The sequence below is a fragment of the Symphalangus syndactylus genome, chromosome 6, assembly GCF_028878055.3.
Source record: "Symphalangus syndactylus isolate Jambi chromosome 6, NHGRI_mSymSyn1-v2.1_pri, whole genome shotgun sequence".
Classification (NCBI taxonomy): Eukaryota; Metazoa; Chordata; class Mammalia; order Primates; family Hylobatidae; genus Symphalangus; species Symphalangus syndactylus.
Window position 1 is genome coordinate 22538276 of NC_072428.2, and position 16480 is coordinate 22554755.

The 16480-nt window shown below is 37.7% G+C and overlaps 1 protein-coding gene across 4 annotated transcripts in view; it reads left to right on the forward strand.

The window, feature by feature from the left end:
- The window catches only part of FBXO3 (F-box protein 3), a 33788-nt gene extending 21401 nt beyond the window's left edge, over positions 1 to 12387 (forward strand). The window contains exons 7-11 of one of the 4 annotated variants that reach the window (XM_055281982.2): positions 1721 to 1805; positions 2666 to 2788; positions 4427 to 4542; positions 6017 to 6207; positions 11247 to 12387. In XM_055281982.2, the coding sequence (XP_055137957.1) occupies positions 1721 to 1805; positions 2666 to 2788; positions 4427 to 4542; positions 6017 to 6207; positions 11247 to 11423 (692 nt within the window). In that variant the 3' untranslated portion in view covers positions 11424 to 12387. The other 3 variants (XM_055281981.2, XM_063641025.1, XM_055281984.2) reach the window with 3 other exon arrangements.
- Positions 12388 to 16480: the final 4093 nt, after the last annotated feature.

Here is a 16480-nt window from a genome sequence, read left to right on the forward strand (position 1 = left end):
TGCTCGACTGACATAGTATGTAGAACCTCACCACGCTAGCAGAGTACTAAGGTGTAATAATACTATGCCAGTACCTGGGATTTCTCTTAAAATGGGAGAGCAAAGCAAAAGATTGAGAGACACTGAGAAGAGACGAGGTGGGAAGTTAATGCAGGGAGCTTCCTTTCAGCTGCCTTGATAAAGCTCCAGAACCATCAGAGAGACTCCAACACATGGGCTTACTTTAAAAGGTAAATTACCTTAGAACATTTAAATTATCTTGATTCAACTAAGTTTACTTAGACTGGTAACACACAAAATGGCATATCCTGGTGTTCAGTGTACTGTTAATAGATATTTAGGAAAACTGGAATCTGTCAGATAAGTTTAGTAGTGAATGCGGCCTAGTCTGTCCTCATCTTAAAGAATACACTCTGGTACATATTGTAATAAAATAAGGTAGATCAAAATACACCATGCCAATTTTTTTATGCAAACCACAAATTCGTTTTTACTTACATAACTTTTTTCCACAAAATATACATATATATGATTTTTAAAAACTTTCAGAGAAAGTACTAGTGCTAAAAACGTAAAATTATACCCTCTATGAATTTTAATGACATTATTTATATAGCTTCTTAATATCTTAACGTAGGTACATGATCAGCGAACCTTGAATACAATAGTGTTTAATAAATAATGGGTCAGAATGGGTCATTAATAGATATTGAGGAAAGAGCCAACTATTATAGTTTCCCTTCTCTCAGTTGATGCCTTTTAAAAATTTAAAGCCTTGTACCCTTAGATATAAGCCAAATTGTATCTTCTGTCATTCCCTAAATAGAATAATTAGTAAACACTATAAATTTAGCATCTGACATTCAGTGTGACAGAGTGTAGAAACTGGGTTAATTGAAACCAGATTACAAAGAAATTCATTGTTGAACAACATTAATTAAAGGACTAATATATTCTAGGCACTGAGATGTATTAACAGTAAATAATGGGGGGTCTGACAGAGTTGTTAAATATTACCTAGAAGGGGCAAACATTATTAATTCATGTAAATACTTGTTATAATCTAATCCTTAGATCACAGATATATGGTCTGGACGAGACTGTTCCAGTAATCCTTTTCTGCTTTGAGCTGGTCACTAAGAACATGAAGGACCGCTGTGCAATTAAATCTATAGTAGTGTGCAACTAGACCACTTTGGGATTGGCCTGATGCACAGAACTCCACAATGCCTTGTCCCTGGTAGATGTCCAGACTGAGCCTGGCTTCTGCCAAAATTTTGTGCTTGAGTCAGGATGTACCTGGACCAGGGACATCTGAGAATAGGTGCTGATATTTTTCTTGTAGTTTCTTCCTAGACATAAGCTGTATTTTCTTTGTTCTATATGTTTAATAAATTACAGACAGAAGGCCTTTCATTCTTGTACCAGAATGAATTAAAGTTTAAAATTTGATTAATTATAAGTGTAAAAAAATAGTTCGAAGGTCGTTGGAGGATTCTCTAACAGTTGGGGGGATGAAGAGGGGGAGAATCCCAAGGAAATAAGGTGGATAGAATTGAGAATAGAAATTGATCTTATAAATGATTAGTACAATTATATCTATAAATGTTTCTAGTTTTGGTATCACATTCTAAAGTATAGAGGAATTACAATTGTTTCCTGTATAGATTTTACAAAACTATTTGTTCTTTTCTTTTTTTCTCCCTTTCCTGGTTTATAGGTGCTACTTTTACTGACTGGTTTACCTCTTATGTCAAAAATGTTGTATCAGGTGGCTTCCCCATCATCAGAGACCAAATTTTCAGGTATTTTATTTGGGTCTTTTTGGATTGAAATGATTGTAAATCAGAGAAAAATGATAAGTCACAGATCATGAAATGAAGTTTCCCAAGAAGGTTGATAATAGAACCTCTCTGTTGAGGTTGATAATAGAAGATTATCTTCAGTCTCACTATTTTATTCTCACTTTAAAGCCAAACATCTAAATGCTTAGACAACTGGTATTTTTCCTATCTGGAAGAATCAAGAAAAAGCTGATTTTGATTTAGAAACTATGGATTAATAGTATCTGTATAATTTATTTTTGAAAAAAACCAAAAAGTTATTTGGCAACTGATAGATTTATTATGAATAGCAAGTCAGTAACTGTTAATTCCTGGCAAATATTTATTATCTCTAAATGGAACATTCAGGTATTGTAGGGAGTATTGGAGGTAATACTGGTTCATAATAGCCTGGTTGGCAGAAATGATAGATTGATTATACATTAGAGGCTTCTGAGAACAGCATACTTGCACATTTTTATTGTCAGAGCCATCATTTAGCATTGGACATCATGTAGCTGGGTTTTCAGATGTCCCAGAAGTTTCCTTAGCCCTGGAAACTGAATAAGCTCATTTTTGTTTCCAAGCTAATTACCAATCCATTATTTGAACCACTGATCACTGAACCTTGATTGCTGTCATTACTGATCCAGAGTCTCCAAGGTTTTGTAGTTTGTTTCTAGTTTCCTTCTAAGTTTAATAGGACTATACCCAAATATTATTGAACTTTTCTGGGTCTGAAATATGATTTAAATTTTTCGTCCTAAAGTATAACCCATTTTGCATTGTATCTTTTAAATCCTGTAGTTGATTTTAAAATGTTTAATTTTTAAATTACCTAGATATGTTCACGATCCAGAGTGTGTAGCAACAACTGGGGATATTACTGTGTCAGTTTCTACATCGTTTCTGCCAGAACTTAGCTCTGTACATCCACCCCACTATTTCTTCACATACCGAATCAGGTGAGAATTTTAAATGGGGTCGCCTTTCAGTTAATGGTAGGATATATCCAATGGACATGTTGCCGTTGTCCCATTTGACATGATATGTAAGACACATTTTGAAAGAACTTGCTGAAGTTTGGAGGAAGGTGGATACATTTTCTACAAGATAGTGTTCATGGAGGACTTTGACTTCATATTAACCTCTAAGTTAGGTTATTTCTTGAAAATATACTAGGTATTAAGTATTGTGCCAGGTACTGTGGAAATGGACCACTAAGTTGTAGTCGTCATTAAAGCTCTAAGTTGTAATGCATTCTAGAAGCTGTCAAATTGCCATAATAAAGTCATGCATTTTAAATTTCATCTGGCCTATGTATATTCAATTAAAAAATCGAATAAATGTGTATTGAGTGCTTCATGGATGTCAGACATAGTGTTAGACATTGAATTTTATTACATAAGAAGCAAATATTTTAAATTTACGTTAGAAGTATTCTGTGCTATGACACAAAGATAACTCATTGCCCTAAGGGATTAAGGATACTGTGTTTTAAAATATATTTTTATATATTTTATGTTATATATAAGTATATTTTAAAATACACATACATGCATATATGCATACTGGAAGTATTTTAGTAAAATATAACTACCAGGAAGCATCCTAGGATTTAGATACTGTATGCAACCTTTGCTATATCCAAGTACACATGTGTAGATATTTGTTGTTTACTTGTTTGATTTAGATCCTGCCTAGGATTGAGATGTGCTCAAAATAAAAATACCAACACATACTTAGAGGGTACTCAAAGTGAAAATAAGAGACACCAGATTCCTAGGGAAAGGAGAATGTGATAGCATTGGGAAACAGAGTCAAAGTGTAATCCCAGGCTGGACGTGGTGGCCCACGCCTATAATCGCAGCACTTTGGGAGGCCAAGGTGGGAGGATTGCTTGAGCTTGGGAGTTCAAGACCAGCCTGGACAACATAGTGAGACCTTGTCTCTACAAAAATTTCAAAAAAAATTAGCCAGGTGTGGTGGCACATGCCTGTAGTCCCCAGCTACTAGAGGAGCTGAGGTGGAAGGATGGCTTCAGCCTACGAGGTCAAGGCTGCAGTGAGCCTAAGATTACGCCAGTGCACTCCAGCCTGGGTGGCAGAGTGAGACCCCGTCTCAAAAAAAAAAAAGTGTAATCCCAGTAACTGGTGATGTCTTGCCTTAAACTGTCTAGAAACTAATGGAAAAAAGGGAAATGGGTTGTATAATCTTATGCAGTTAAAGAGAGACTTTCAGTTCTCCAGAAGTTTTTCATGGCACTATATTCTAGAAAGCATTTGCCAAATTGATCTTTATTTGAACAGCCAAAGATTGTTGTCACCATTATGTTGCACATTTTACGTTGCCCTTTCTGTTGTTGATCCACACTGACAGTCAAATGCATAAGTTGAGTGAAAGCATTTTTGTAGGGGGATCAAGTTAATGAAGCCAGTGTCTTTGAGAACTTAGAAAAATAGATGGCTAACATGGACTTTGGGTTGGGTTTCTTAATTTTTTGGAAATTTTTCTTCACAGTATTAGCCTGAATACTGTATCTCTTAAACCAAAGAAACAAAGAAGCCAGATTTTTGTCTCTACCACCCCATTCCCTTCTCTAGGATTGAAATGTCAAAAGATGCACTTCCTGAGAAGGCCTGTCAGTTGGACAGTCGCTATTGGAGAATAACAAATGCTAAGGGTGACGTGGAAGAAGTTCAAGGACCTGGAGTAGTTGGTATGGAACCCAAGATTTAGGTTTATACATTAATTCCTTAGAAGAAATTTTAGACTTTGCATCATAAATATAACGTATAAAGGTCATTATCCTATTAATTTAATCCCTTAAGCATTAACTTTTCTAAAATAATAGCAAACTCAGTTATTCAGGGATTGATTTCCCTTTCTGTGGATCACCTGGGGTTCTTTCTTTTCCTTCTTTTATTTTTTTTTTAACTGGTTCATTATTCATTATATTTTGTGGGTTAGAACACATAGGGCAGAAAGGGGGAAATAAATTTTGTATTGGTCATGTTTTTTGAAGTTTGGGGGAAAATGTTAAAATTAATGGCATGAATTTTTATTGTTTGTGGATTTCAGTCACTTTAGTTCTGGTTACCATTGTCATTTGGCTTTCTTAAAGATTATGATTATCTGAAGTCTCTGAGCCCTCAGATTCTTCAGGTTTGAATATATGCTCCAGGAAAATAACATATTTATGCTATGTACTTCTGTTATCAGTCCTAAGCATATGCAGAATTCAGTTTAAGGTTTTCTAAATTCATTGCCATGAATACATCTACATGTTTACTTAACAAATTTTTTTCCTGGGCTTGAGTCCAGGAATTTTTTCTGGATCTAGTACTAAGAGAGAGGCTTTATTAAAGCCACAGTTCTTTTTCTGCCATTTGGTCCAGTGGTGTAAGGACTCTCCCTTGTGAGTGCCATTTTGTCTGGTCTGAATGCTTAGGATGCATCTTCACAATTTTATGTTGTTGTTTCTTGCTACTTTAAAAATATTTAGATTACCTTATCTCTGTGTGAACTGGCATCTGTGATGCTTTTTATTACTCATGTCTTAAAGATTGTGTCTTCAATGCCTCAAAGCTTTTTGAAAAAGAAACATGCCTGTTCTGTTTTTTGTTTTTGTTTTTTTTTACTAGATACTTCCCACTTTCTACATTGTAGGGAATTTGAGGAATACATTTAAAAAATGTTGAGAGGGCTAGGCGCAGTGGCTCACGCCTGATATCCCAGAACTTTGGGAGGCCAAGGTGGGTGGATCACCTGAGGTCAGGAGTTTGAGACCAGCCTGGCCAACGTGGCAAAACCCTGCCTCTACTAAAAATACAAAAATGAGCCGGGCATCGTGGCAGGCGCTTGTAATCCCAGCTACTCAGGAGGCTGAGGTGGAAGAATAGCTTGAGCCCGGGAGGTGGAGTTTGCAGTGAGCTGAGATCACGCCACTGCACTCCAGCCTGGGCAACAGAGCAAGACTCTGTCTCAAAAAAAAAAAAAGTCAAGAGGAATAAAATACCTACTCATTGTCCTATCACTGTTAACATTTTGTTATATTTTCTTTTGGAATTTTTTTTTCTAACTGTGCATTTACTATTACATAGTTTACATAATACCATGGAGACCATACTTTATTTTTTGTAATAAAGAAATGAATTTTATACTTTGGTTTATTGTTACTATTTTCCCTGCAGGTGAATTTCCAATCATCAGCCCAGGTCGGGTATATGAATACACAAGCTGTACCACATTCTCTACAACATCAGGATACATGGAAGGATATTATACCTTCCATTTTCTTTACTTTAAAGACAAGATCTTTAATGTTGCCATTCCCCGATTCCATATGGCATGTCCAACATTCAGGGTGTCTATAGCCCGATTGGTAAGTTAAATTTTCCTCTAGTGCTGATTTACATGACTTTGTAGGGTTAACACTACAGATAAGGCAGGCAAGTAGTTAGTTTATAAATAGTGTTCCAGACAACCCTAGAGATTTTGAGGAAGTATCTTGGGGGTCATGTGAATTTGTTGAGAGAAATGGACACGTAAATGAGGCTCCATAGTCTCTAACCAGAGAATTTCTGCTGTTTTAAGGATTCAACTTGTTTTTCACTGTTCAATGGCCTAAATGTAGATTATGAGAAATACCACATTAGACCAGTTAGAATCAGCTTTAAGACTGGGAAAACAACTTCTTACAGTGTTTTTGCTCAAACTTCCAATTTAATGTCAAATAAACAAATAGTCCATAAAGTTCATTATAAAGAAAATTTAATGTGTAGATGTGTACTTTTGGCAGTCTCTCTGGGATCATTTCTTAAGTCAACTAGGTATATTTTTTAAAATCTCATTTTTAGGGTTACCTTATGACAAGTGTAACAGTAACTCCAACCTTAGAGACTATAACATGATTAAAGAAAATTATGAAGCTCCGGTTATACAATGGGGATAAAATATGAATTATATACCCAGAATGCAATTGAGTTGTAGGTGTTGAATCTTTGGAAAATGCCCTCTAGCTTCTGGAATGACCCTGATGGATGGGTATAAGTTTGGAAAGATGGACATGATATTAATCTGACCCAGAGCTGACACATTTTCAACTCCAGTTTGAAAAGAGAAGGATGATAATGAGACTTTGGGCCATTACCTGTGTGGCATATCTAGTGAAAAGAATCTACAGTGTGCATTTGGAAGTGAAGATTTAGCTTTCTTCCCAGTGGAAGAATGCCAGAAACTGTATTTCCAGTACTGGGAATTTGCTACTTCGCATAACAGAATTCCTTTTTTGACTGGCCCAGTATCTGTATGAGTTTGGAATAATCTTATCCTTAAATGTTTGATATGATTCATCAGTGAAGTTATCTGGGGCTAGAGTTCTGTTTGTGGGAAAATTTTGAAATTTGAATTTAATTTCTTTAATATTCATATTTTCTATTTCTTCTTGTTTCAGTTTTGGTAATTTGTGCCTTTCAAGGAATTTGTCCATTCCATCTAAATGTTGAATTTATTGGTATAAAGTTATTGACAGTATTCCCTTGATACCCTTTTAATGGCTACAAAAGCCATAGTCACATGTCCTCTTTTGTTCTTAGTATTGTTAATTTATATCTTCTCTTTTGTTCATTGCTTTAGCTAGGGGTTTGTAATTTTTATTGATCATTTAAAGGAGCAACTTTTGGTTTTACTAATTTTCTCTATTTGCTTATTTTCTATCTCATTGATTTCTGCAGTTATCTTTATTTCTTTCCTTCTACTTTGAGTTTAATTTGCTTTTCTTCTAGCTCTTTTAAGGTAGAAGTTTATATTAGTTATTTTAGACCTTTTCTGTCTCCAAGCACTGTTTTAGCTGCATTTCACAAGTTTTTTGATGTGTTTTCATGAACGCGTAGTTCAAAATAGTGTTAGATTTCCCTTGTAATTTAATTTTGATCTATGACTTTTCTAGAAATGTGTTAATTTTCAAACATTTGGGGAGTTTTCAGTTATCTTTTAGCTATTGATTTTTTAAATTTATTGTGGTTAGAGAATTTGCTCTGTATTTTCAATCCTAAATGTTTTATGGTCCAAAATTATGGTTTATCTTGGTAAATGATCCTTGTATATTTGAAAATAATGTACATTCTGCTATTTTGGAGAATATTATTCTATAAATGATAGGTCAAATTGGTTGACAGTTTTTTTCAAGTCTTCTGTATACTTGCTGTTTTTTTTTTTTTTTTTTTTTTGGTCTTTGTCCTATCAACGAGTGAGAGATGATTGTTGAAATCTCCAAATATAATTATAGTTTTTTGTTTCTCTTTTTAGTTCTGTCAGGTTTGCTTCATGTATTTTGAAGCTGTATAATTATATGCAAATATGCTAAGGATTATTATGTATTTTTAATGACATAATTCTTTCATCATTATGAAATCTCCGTCTTTATCGCTGATAATATTCCTTGTCCTAAAGTTCAAAGAGCATTGAGGTTTGTTTTGGCAGGCAGTTGAGTTACTACTGGGTCAACTTGATCCTTTGGAATCTTGTTTGTTTTTAATGTTTGTTAGGGTGGGTGTAAAGTAGTCTTTATTTAAGGACAGTGGTTGTCAACTTTCAGTCTCATGACCCCCTGAAACTCTAAAAACTTACTGAGGACTCCAAAGAATTCTTGCTTATGTGGATTGTATTAACACTTACCATATCAGAAATTAAAACTGAGAAAGTTTTATAATATTTACTTATTAGTTCCTTTTCAAATGACAATAATAAACCCATTTCATGTTCAGCTCTCTCTTAACTATGTTCTTTCTTACTAGTTTTCATTTCCTTCTAACCACAAATAAACATATAAAATCTTGACCTGCCTTGTGGAAAATGTTTTCTCTCAAGGATGAGAAATAAAATGAGAATTCTGGACTTACTTCTTATCAACATTAAAAAAGCCATGGGGGTTGTATTTGTTGACCTTTCCTGTTTGAATGTTAGTTTCCTGATACGGAGAATTGTTTTGCTTTTTCGTCCTCTACCAGTCTGATTAATTTGTAGGCTTAACACTTCCTTTTTCTTTCTCCTTGGAATGCCTCTTGGAAATACGCATTAGTTGGTCTTATGTCTTTCCTTGGTCTAGGTGGTGTGTGTGTTTGGCTTGTTTGGGGCACTTTTAGAGGCTCCAGCTGCACATTTCCACTCGTCTCTGTGTGTTGCTCCCTGCATCTGCTGTGTGTGTGTGTGTGTACACTTTTTTTCTGAGCAATCTTTCTCCTTAGCCACATTGAGTTCTTTAACAGTTTTTCTGTTTTCTTCTTCATTAAGATAATCAATAATCATACTACTCAGATATCATGTTTTAGAACTTCCTAAGCCTTTCCCTTTCCCACCTTTTGGACCTCCTAACTGAATTTCAAAGTCTTCATTCCTTATATTAAAAAAATAAATCCAAAGATAAAAAGAACGTAATGTCTTATAAGTCATATCAGTGTATATTTTCTGTTATTGTTGTTAGTGTTATAATAAATCCTAAGTGACACAATTCCTTTCTCCTACATTAATTCATTTGCTTGTACAACAACTATTTATTGAGTACTGTGATAAACAATATAATCAAATTCCCTGCCTTGGAATTCCAATTCGAAGAGACAAACTGTAACAATAAACACTATGTCCTTATATTAAGTAGTAATAAGTGCTGTGGAGAAACAGCAGAGTAAAGGGGATAAAGAACGTATAGTTAGGTTGTTCTAATATAAAGATGCGTCAGGAGAGGCCTTGGTGACATTTAAGCTGAAACGTGAAAGGAGCAGAGGGAATTAGGTGGATATGTGGGAGATGAGTGTTTGAAGCAAAGGAGCAGCATGTGTGAAGGTTCCAAAACAGTAATGTGCTTGGTGTGCTTGACCCAAGGAGGCCAGTGTAGCTGGAGTGCAGTGAACAGGGAGAGGGGCTGGAGATGAGATCAGAGGGATAATGGGGTGCTGGGTCACATAACACCATAAAAGCCTTGGTGGAAGGACTCTGGCTGGCATCACTCCTCAAGTTGCCCCATACTTTCCAGAATACCAAGTAGGTCCTTGCTGTTCAGAATTCTGTTCAATGTAGCAACCCCTCCCATTGCATCTTCAAATGTGTGAGAGAGAACATTGACAGCAGAGTAAGTCATGGCTTGATTACAGACATTGCATGGGCGGAATTGACACTTCCAAGATATTCAGATGCATGTTCAACATCACTACTGTCCTAATCTGAGAGCCTCCAACAAGGTAATTTTAAAATAGAGGCTGTCATTTCCTTCCAGTGTGGGTTGATCTTAGGTATGTACTTATAATGAATCGGCAAAGTGACACTGTGATTTCTGAGTTAGAAAAAGGTAATATTCCTTCAGCCTAGGGTTCTGTCTTTCTCTCCTGGGACATGTGTCTTTGACACCCTGAGCCACCATGTAAGAAGTCCAGCTACCATGAAGCCGTCATGCAGAAGAGACCATGTAGAGACATCACACAGAGATAGAGGGAGGTACCCAGGAGCCCCAGCTGTTTCAGACTCCAGATATTTGGATCATCCTGCGCGGGTACCAGACATGTGAATGAAGAAGCTTGTGAGATGACTGCAGTTCCAGCTACCATCTGACTGCAACATCACGGGACACCCCAACCCAGAACCACCCCACTGAATACTTCCCAAATACCAACCCACATGAACCATGAGAGATAATGACTATTGTTGTTTCAAGCCACTAAAAAAATAAAAATATTTTTTAAAAAAGTAGAGGCTACTGATGGTTGAATTGAAATGATGTGTCTTTATGGTAGGAGCTCAGTAAAAATCTTAGATCTCTTATTGACAGTGCATAAAAGTTACCAGTAGAGGTCATACTTGATTAATATTTTCATATCCTCTTTTCTGTAAGTATATAGCTTAATAATTATTCAGTATATGAATATAAGCTCAGTAAAACTGTATCTTGGATTGTTACAGGTGGTCTGTTTGCTACCTTCTATGAATTACCAACTACTGTATAAAAAGTACTGGCTTAGTGAAATATTTACCCTTAAAACCATACTGAGCTGGGCTGGGTCACATGCACCTATAGTCCCAGCTACTCGGGAGGCCGAGGTGGGAGAACTGCTTGAGCCCAGGAGTTCCAGGCTAGCCTAGGCAACATAGCAAGAACTTGTCTCTAAGAAAAAATAATTTTTTTAAAAAGAAGATCTTCCATTAAACAACAACAAAAAAAACCACACTGAGCATTATTTAACACAAGATACAGAATCCACTCCAGAATCTTGCTTCAGCATGTGTGTTGTGAGAATCCACGGTTCAAGTCTATGGAAATTCATATTTGGCTGGTCTGGTTGTTTGAATTCTAGATAAATGAGAATTTACATGAAATAACTGTAAAAAAGTGATAGATGCTCTTCTTATCAAAAGATTGTTTTCTCTTTCAAGGAAATGGGTCCTGATGAATATGAAGAGATGGAAGAAGAGGAGGAGGAGGAAGAGGAGGAAGATGAGGATGATGATTCAGCAGATATGGATGAATCAGATGAAGATGATGAAGAGGAGAGACGGAGGAGAGTCTTTGATGTTCCCATTCGCAGACGCCGCTGCTCACGCCTCTTTTAGCAAGCCTTCTGCTGATGGAAGCACTAGGATGACTCTAGGCTGTTAAATAGATTTCTCAATAATGTAAATAACTAAATTGTTCTCTGCATATAGCAGGAAAACTAGCATGAAATATTGTTTCAGGCCCTGGGTTCTATGTGACACTACATTAGGAATTGGATTGTTTGGGTTCACTTTGTGTTTTTGAGGTAGAGGAGGAAATGGGAATCTTTTTTTTCTCTTCCAGGAGTCAATGGAATAATAGTTCTCTAGCTAAGGAATGGACATACCTTTGTTTTAAAATATTTTATACTTACAAAAATCTAGAAATGGAGAGGGAACTGTTTTGAATAAGGATTTAAAATACCTGCACAAGGATAGAGAGAAACTATGTGACTGATTCTGTGAAAAGACTTCTTGCAGTTGTGAGTTTAGAAATGATCAAAATTTGTAATTAGGCTAATCCATTTAGTGATTCCTAATATTTTGTACTCACAGAGAACTAATTGACTAAACAACTTGAATGCTAGTGGTTTGTCCTTAGACAATCTGTCTTTGAATTTAAAGTCTTTATCGCTAAGACCTTGACTTTAAATTTTTCATCACTACAACCTTGAATTTAATTTCAGGTCTTCAACATGATGACCTTGGATTTAATTTAAAGTCTTCAACACTATGCGCTTTATCATATTATTCACAGATGCATTTTTGAAATGTAGTATGTAAAAGTATGTAATGTGCTGTTTATCAACAAAAGATTGTTCACAACATCTCATGTAGTTTAAATTTGTAAATACTGCTTCTGTTTTGGTTCTCCTTTATACACTTGACTGTCTTTGTGATAAGTGACATGAATTTTATGTTAGGATTAAGTATGTTTTCCTGAAACTTGGATTTTTTTTTTTGTAATTATATAATTGAGAGTTAAGAATGAAATCCTTTAAGTGTTAAAAACTCACATTTTAAAAACAAATTTTGGTTCCAATTCTGTATTTTGTATAATTGCCTATTTTCCATAAACTAATATTAGTCAGCCTTTGCTTTTAAGGTAGAAGATGGGATGGATTCTTGCTGACCTGCTGCAAAAGTAGCCGGTCCACTCAAAGTCATCTCCTAGCTTTGACTGTACCATCTTGTGTGCTCCACCATCCATTTTCCCCCAAAAACAGTTATTTTGTAGAGAAAACTATAAGAAAAGGAAGTGGCATTCAAGGCTAAGCAGCTGCCATTGGGGACCATGAAGACAAACTTACTCTTTCATATTCACACATGTCAAGATGTTCTGAAATAGACTGTCATTTTTCATGTTTACTTTTCGTTTAATAGAGTATAATCAGGCTGTCAAATCCTATTATGGCTATCCTTTTTTTTTTTTTTTTTTTTGAGACGGAGTCTCACTCTGTGGCCCAGGCTAGAGTGCAGTAGTGTGATCTTGGCTTACTGCAAGCTCTGCCTCCCAGGGTCACACCATTCTCCTGCCATAGTCTCCCAAGTAGCTGGGATTACAGGCACCCGCCACCACGGCCAGCTAATTTTTTGTATTTTTAGTAGAGACAGGGTTTCACCATGTTAGCCAGGATGGTCTCGATCTCCTGACCTCGTGATCTGCCCACCTCAGCCTCCCAAAGTGCTGGGATTACAGGCATGAGCCACCGCCCCCGGCGGCTATCCTTTTTTGAAAAAAAGTCAATTGTCTTTGTTTAGTTTGTTATAACAAAATACCTTAGACTGAGTAATTTACAAACAATAGAGATTTGTTGCTCACAGTTCTGGAGGGTGGGAAGTCCAAGATCAAGGCATCAGCAAATTTGGTGTCTGGTAAGTACCCACTCTCTGCTTCAAAGATGGCACCTTCTTGCCGTGTTTTATGTGGTGGAAAGGGCAAACAAACTTCCTCAGGCCTCTTTTATAAGGGCACTAATCCCCTTCATGAGGGCAGAGCCTAAAGGCCCTACCTCTTAATACTATTGCTTTAGGGATTGGATTTCAACAATTTGGGGGAACAAAAACATTCAGACCATAGCATCAAACCACTTAATTTTTTCAAAACCGAACTTTTCCAATAAAGCGGTAATCAAAAACTAGTAAATCTTGGCAATTAAAGCTGGCCCTGGAATCCCTTGCCGTTTTTTCTTTCTCTTTTCTGGATGACCTCTCTATTTCCAGAGTACTTACGATGCCCCAAATCTCCCTTCCAACCCTGTCTAACCCTTGCTCCTCAGAATGCTTTGATTTGCTTTATCCTCTCATCAGGATTCACATTCTTAGTATGTTGAATGAGTGACCTCTAGTTCATACTGAGGTGTAGTTTTTTATTTGTTTTTTCTGACAGTCTCTCTGTGTCTCCCAGACTGGAGTGCAGTGGCATGATCTCGGCTGACTCCAACCTCTGCCTCCCAGGTTCAAGTGATTCTCATGCCTTGGCCTCCAGGGTAGCTGGGATCTCAGGTGTGCACCACCATGCCCTTTTTGCATTTTTAGTAGAGCCAGGGTTTCACTACATTGACCAGGCTGGTCTCAAACTCCTGCCTTCAAGTGATCCTCCTGCCTCCGGCTCCCAAAGTGTTGGGATTACAGGCATGAGCCACCACGCCTGGCCTAACGTGAAGTTTGTTGGTAACAAGCTTCTGTATTTTCTGCTATTGGCAAGAATGCTTATTCACATGTAACAGGAATTTAACAGTTGGCATTAACATTGCCCAAACCAGACTCTACTTTTGGTGGAGAAAAGGCCATTTCTGGCTCTGAGGCCTCTTGAAAACACAACCGATTTTTTTTACTAATTTCTCTGAGGTTTGATGTATCACTAGAATAAGACAAATACCTAAATTAACAGTAGCTTAAATAGTTTGGGGGTGGTTATTCTTGCGAATAGTCAGAGGTAGCTAGTTCAAGGCTGATGTGATGGCACAGTGGTGTTATCAACAGTCCAGATTCGCTCCATCTTTCTGACCTGCCATCCTTAGCACAAGACTTTTCCTCTCAAAGATCATGGTTGCATACTGGCTGCTGCAGGCATATTCACAAAAGGATGATAACAAGGTAAAACGAAGTGGAAAATGAAAAGTGAGGCATGAGGCTGGAGAGGTAAACTAGCCAGGTCTCTAGCAGCTGTGTGGAGGGCAAGCAGGGAAGGGGCAGGGGATGCAGGAATTAACATGGGCAACATGGGGACCTGGTATTAAGGAATTGTAATGGCTCGAGTAACGCAAACTACAGATCTGAATTAGCACAGTAGCAATGTGAAAAGGGAATGAAATTGAGATATTGAAATGGTAAAATAGGCAGGAATGGCTGAGTACATGTGAGGGAGTGGAAGAGGTCAACGTTGATTCCTAGGTTTCTGTCTTCATTTATGAAAAAAATGTAGGAAAAGCAGTCAATCTTTAAAGATGAATTCATATTTGTGCACATTAAGTTCAAGGTGTCTGTGGAACATATAAGTGGAGATGTCCAGCAGTCAGCTGGATATGAATATGAAGATAGGGGGAGTGGTCAGGGATGAAGACTGAGACTTCTGAATCATCTGCAAACATACATCCTGAGGTAAAAGAGTAGATACACTACAGTCTCCCAGGGAGTACACATAACCAGGGTTCTCAGTCTAACCCTGGGACACCAAATTATTAGTGGGTAAAGGAAAAGAATCTCAAGACCAAATGGTCAAGAAACTGGGAACCAAACTGGGAGAGAGTGGCATCTTAGAAGCCAAACGTGTCAAGGAAGGAATAGCTAATAGGATGTGTGTAAGGTAATATACACAAAAGAGCTTTGGAAACCATCTTAGGAAATATACAGTATTAGCTGTTTTAAGGAGACATGCTTTAAATATCAAAGCAAGTCATCCTGATTTAAAAAACTCCCACTTGTATAGAGGAATACCAGGATTTGAGCACCACCAAATGGAACTCATTCCCTGACATCCCAAAGCCATCAGAATAACAGTAGAAGCATCTAGACAGTTACCATATGATTTTCCCTGCAAGAGATTCAGTAATCTATGATTCCCCCTGCTTAAATTTTATCTCATGCCTTCTTCCCTGACCAGTTCAACACAAGCAGCCCTGAGATGTAATATCTTCTCACCCTGACCCTGTGTCTCACACTTTCTAACAGAGGCCATCCTCTTGGAGGAAGACTTGTACTTTTGGCCTGTAGCCCCACCCTCCCTCCTATGGCGTTCTTACAGTCAGTTCTGCAGTGAGTGGGACACTTTCCAAATATAATAGCAAATGGAAACTTCTAATTACATCTGCACAAAAAACTAATGTTCCAAATGGTGATTCCGGTTCTGGTGAGTGCTTATAATTTTTTGTTACTTCAGCATCCATTTCCCAATATGTTTAACTTTTAATAACAGAAGCAAGTCTGAGTCACCATTGACAGTCGCCAGTACGATACCCCACGCAAATGGCTCTAGCTGGTGGCCAGAGATAAACATGCAGTGACGTGATAACAGGGCACTACTGCAGCTTCAAACTCTGGTTCAAGTTCCTCCCGCCTCTGCCTTTTCGCCTGCTTGCTTTAAATCCACCAGTTAGAGCTCTCCAGAGGAAACTTAACTGGATAAAGTTGCTGGCCCAAAGGTCCGTCCCTCCCTTCCCTCTCCCTGTGCTCCCTGATCTCCGTGTGTGTGTGTGTGTGTGTGTGTGTGTGTGTGTGTGTGTCCTCTAGGCATGCTGTGTACCACCCAGGGTCCGTAAGTACTAAAAACTCTTAAACTTTCACACCGCTGTGTTATTGAAACCATGCCTACAATCCAGTCCCTGAAGGCGAGGCCACCCTGAAGGGACAGACTCATGCAGGCGGATCCCCTGCTCTTGCTCTTCTGCCCTGCCTCTGGTGGCTGCTGGGGAACAGTAGCTACCAGCTAAGTTGAAAGAGACACTCGAAGAGGTTCATTCAAAACACTGGTCCCCGAGCAGCCCAGTAAGCTTTTAAACGCATAACATTTTGTTTGGGTTTCAAACAAGTCACAAGGCACGGATACGGATGCGGCTGTGGCTGATGGCTATTTGGATGCTGCCCAAGCCTCGCAGTAGGAAGCAGCTTCAGACTGCAGCAGGGCCGCATAGCCA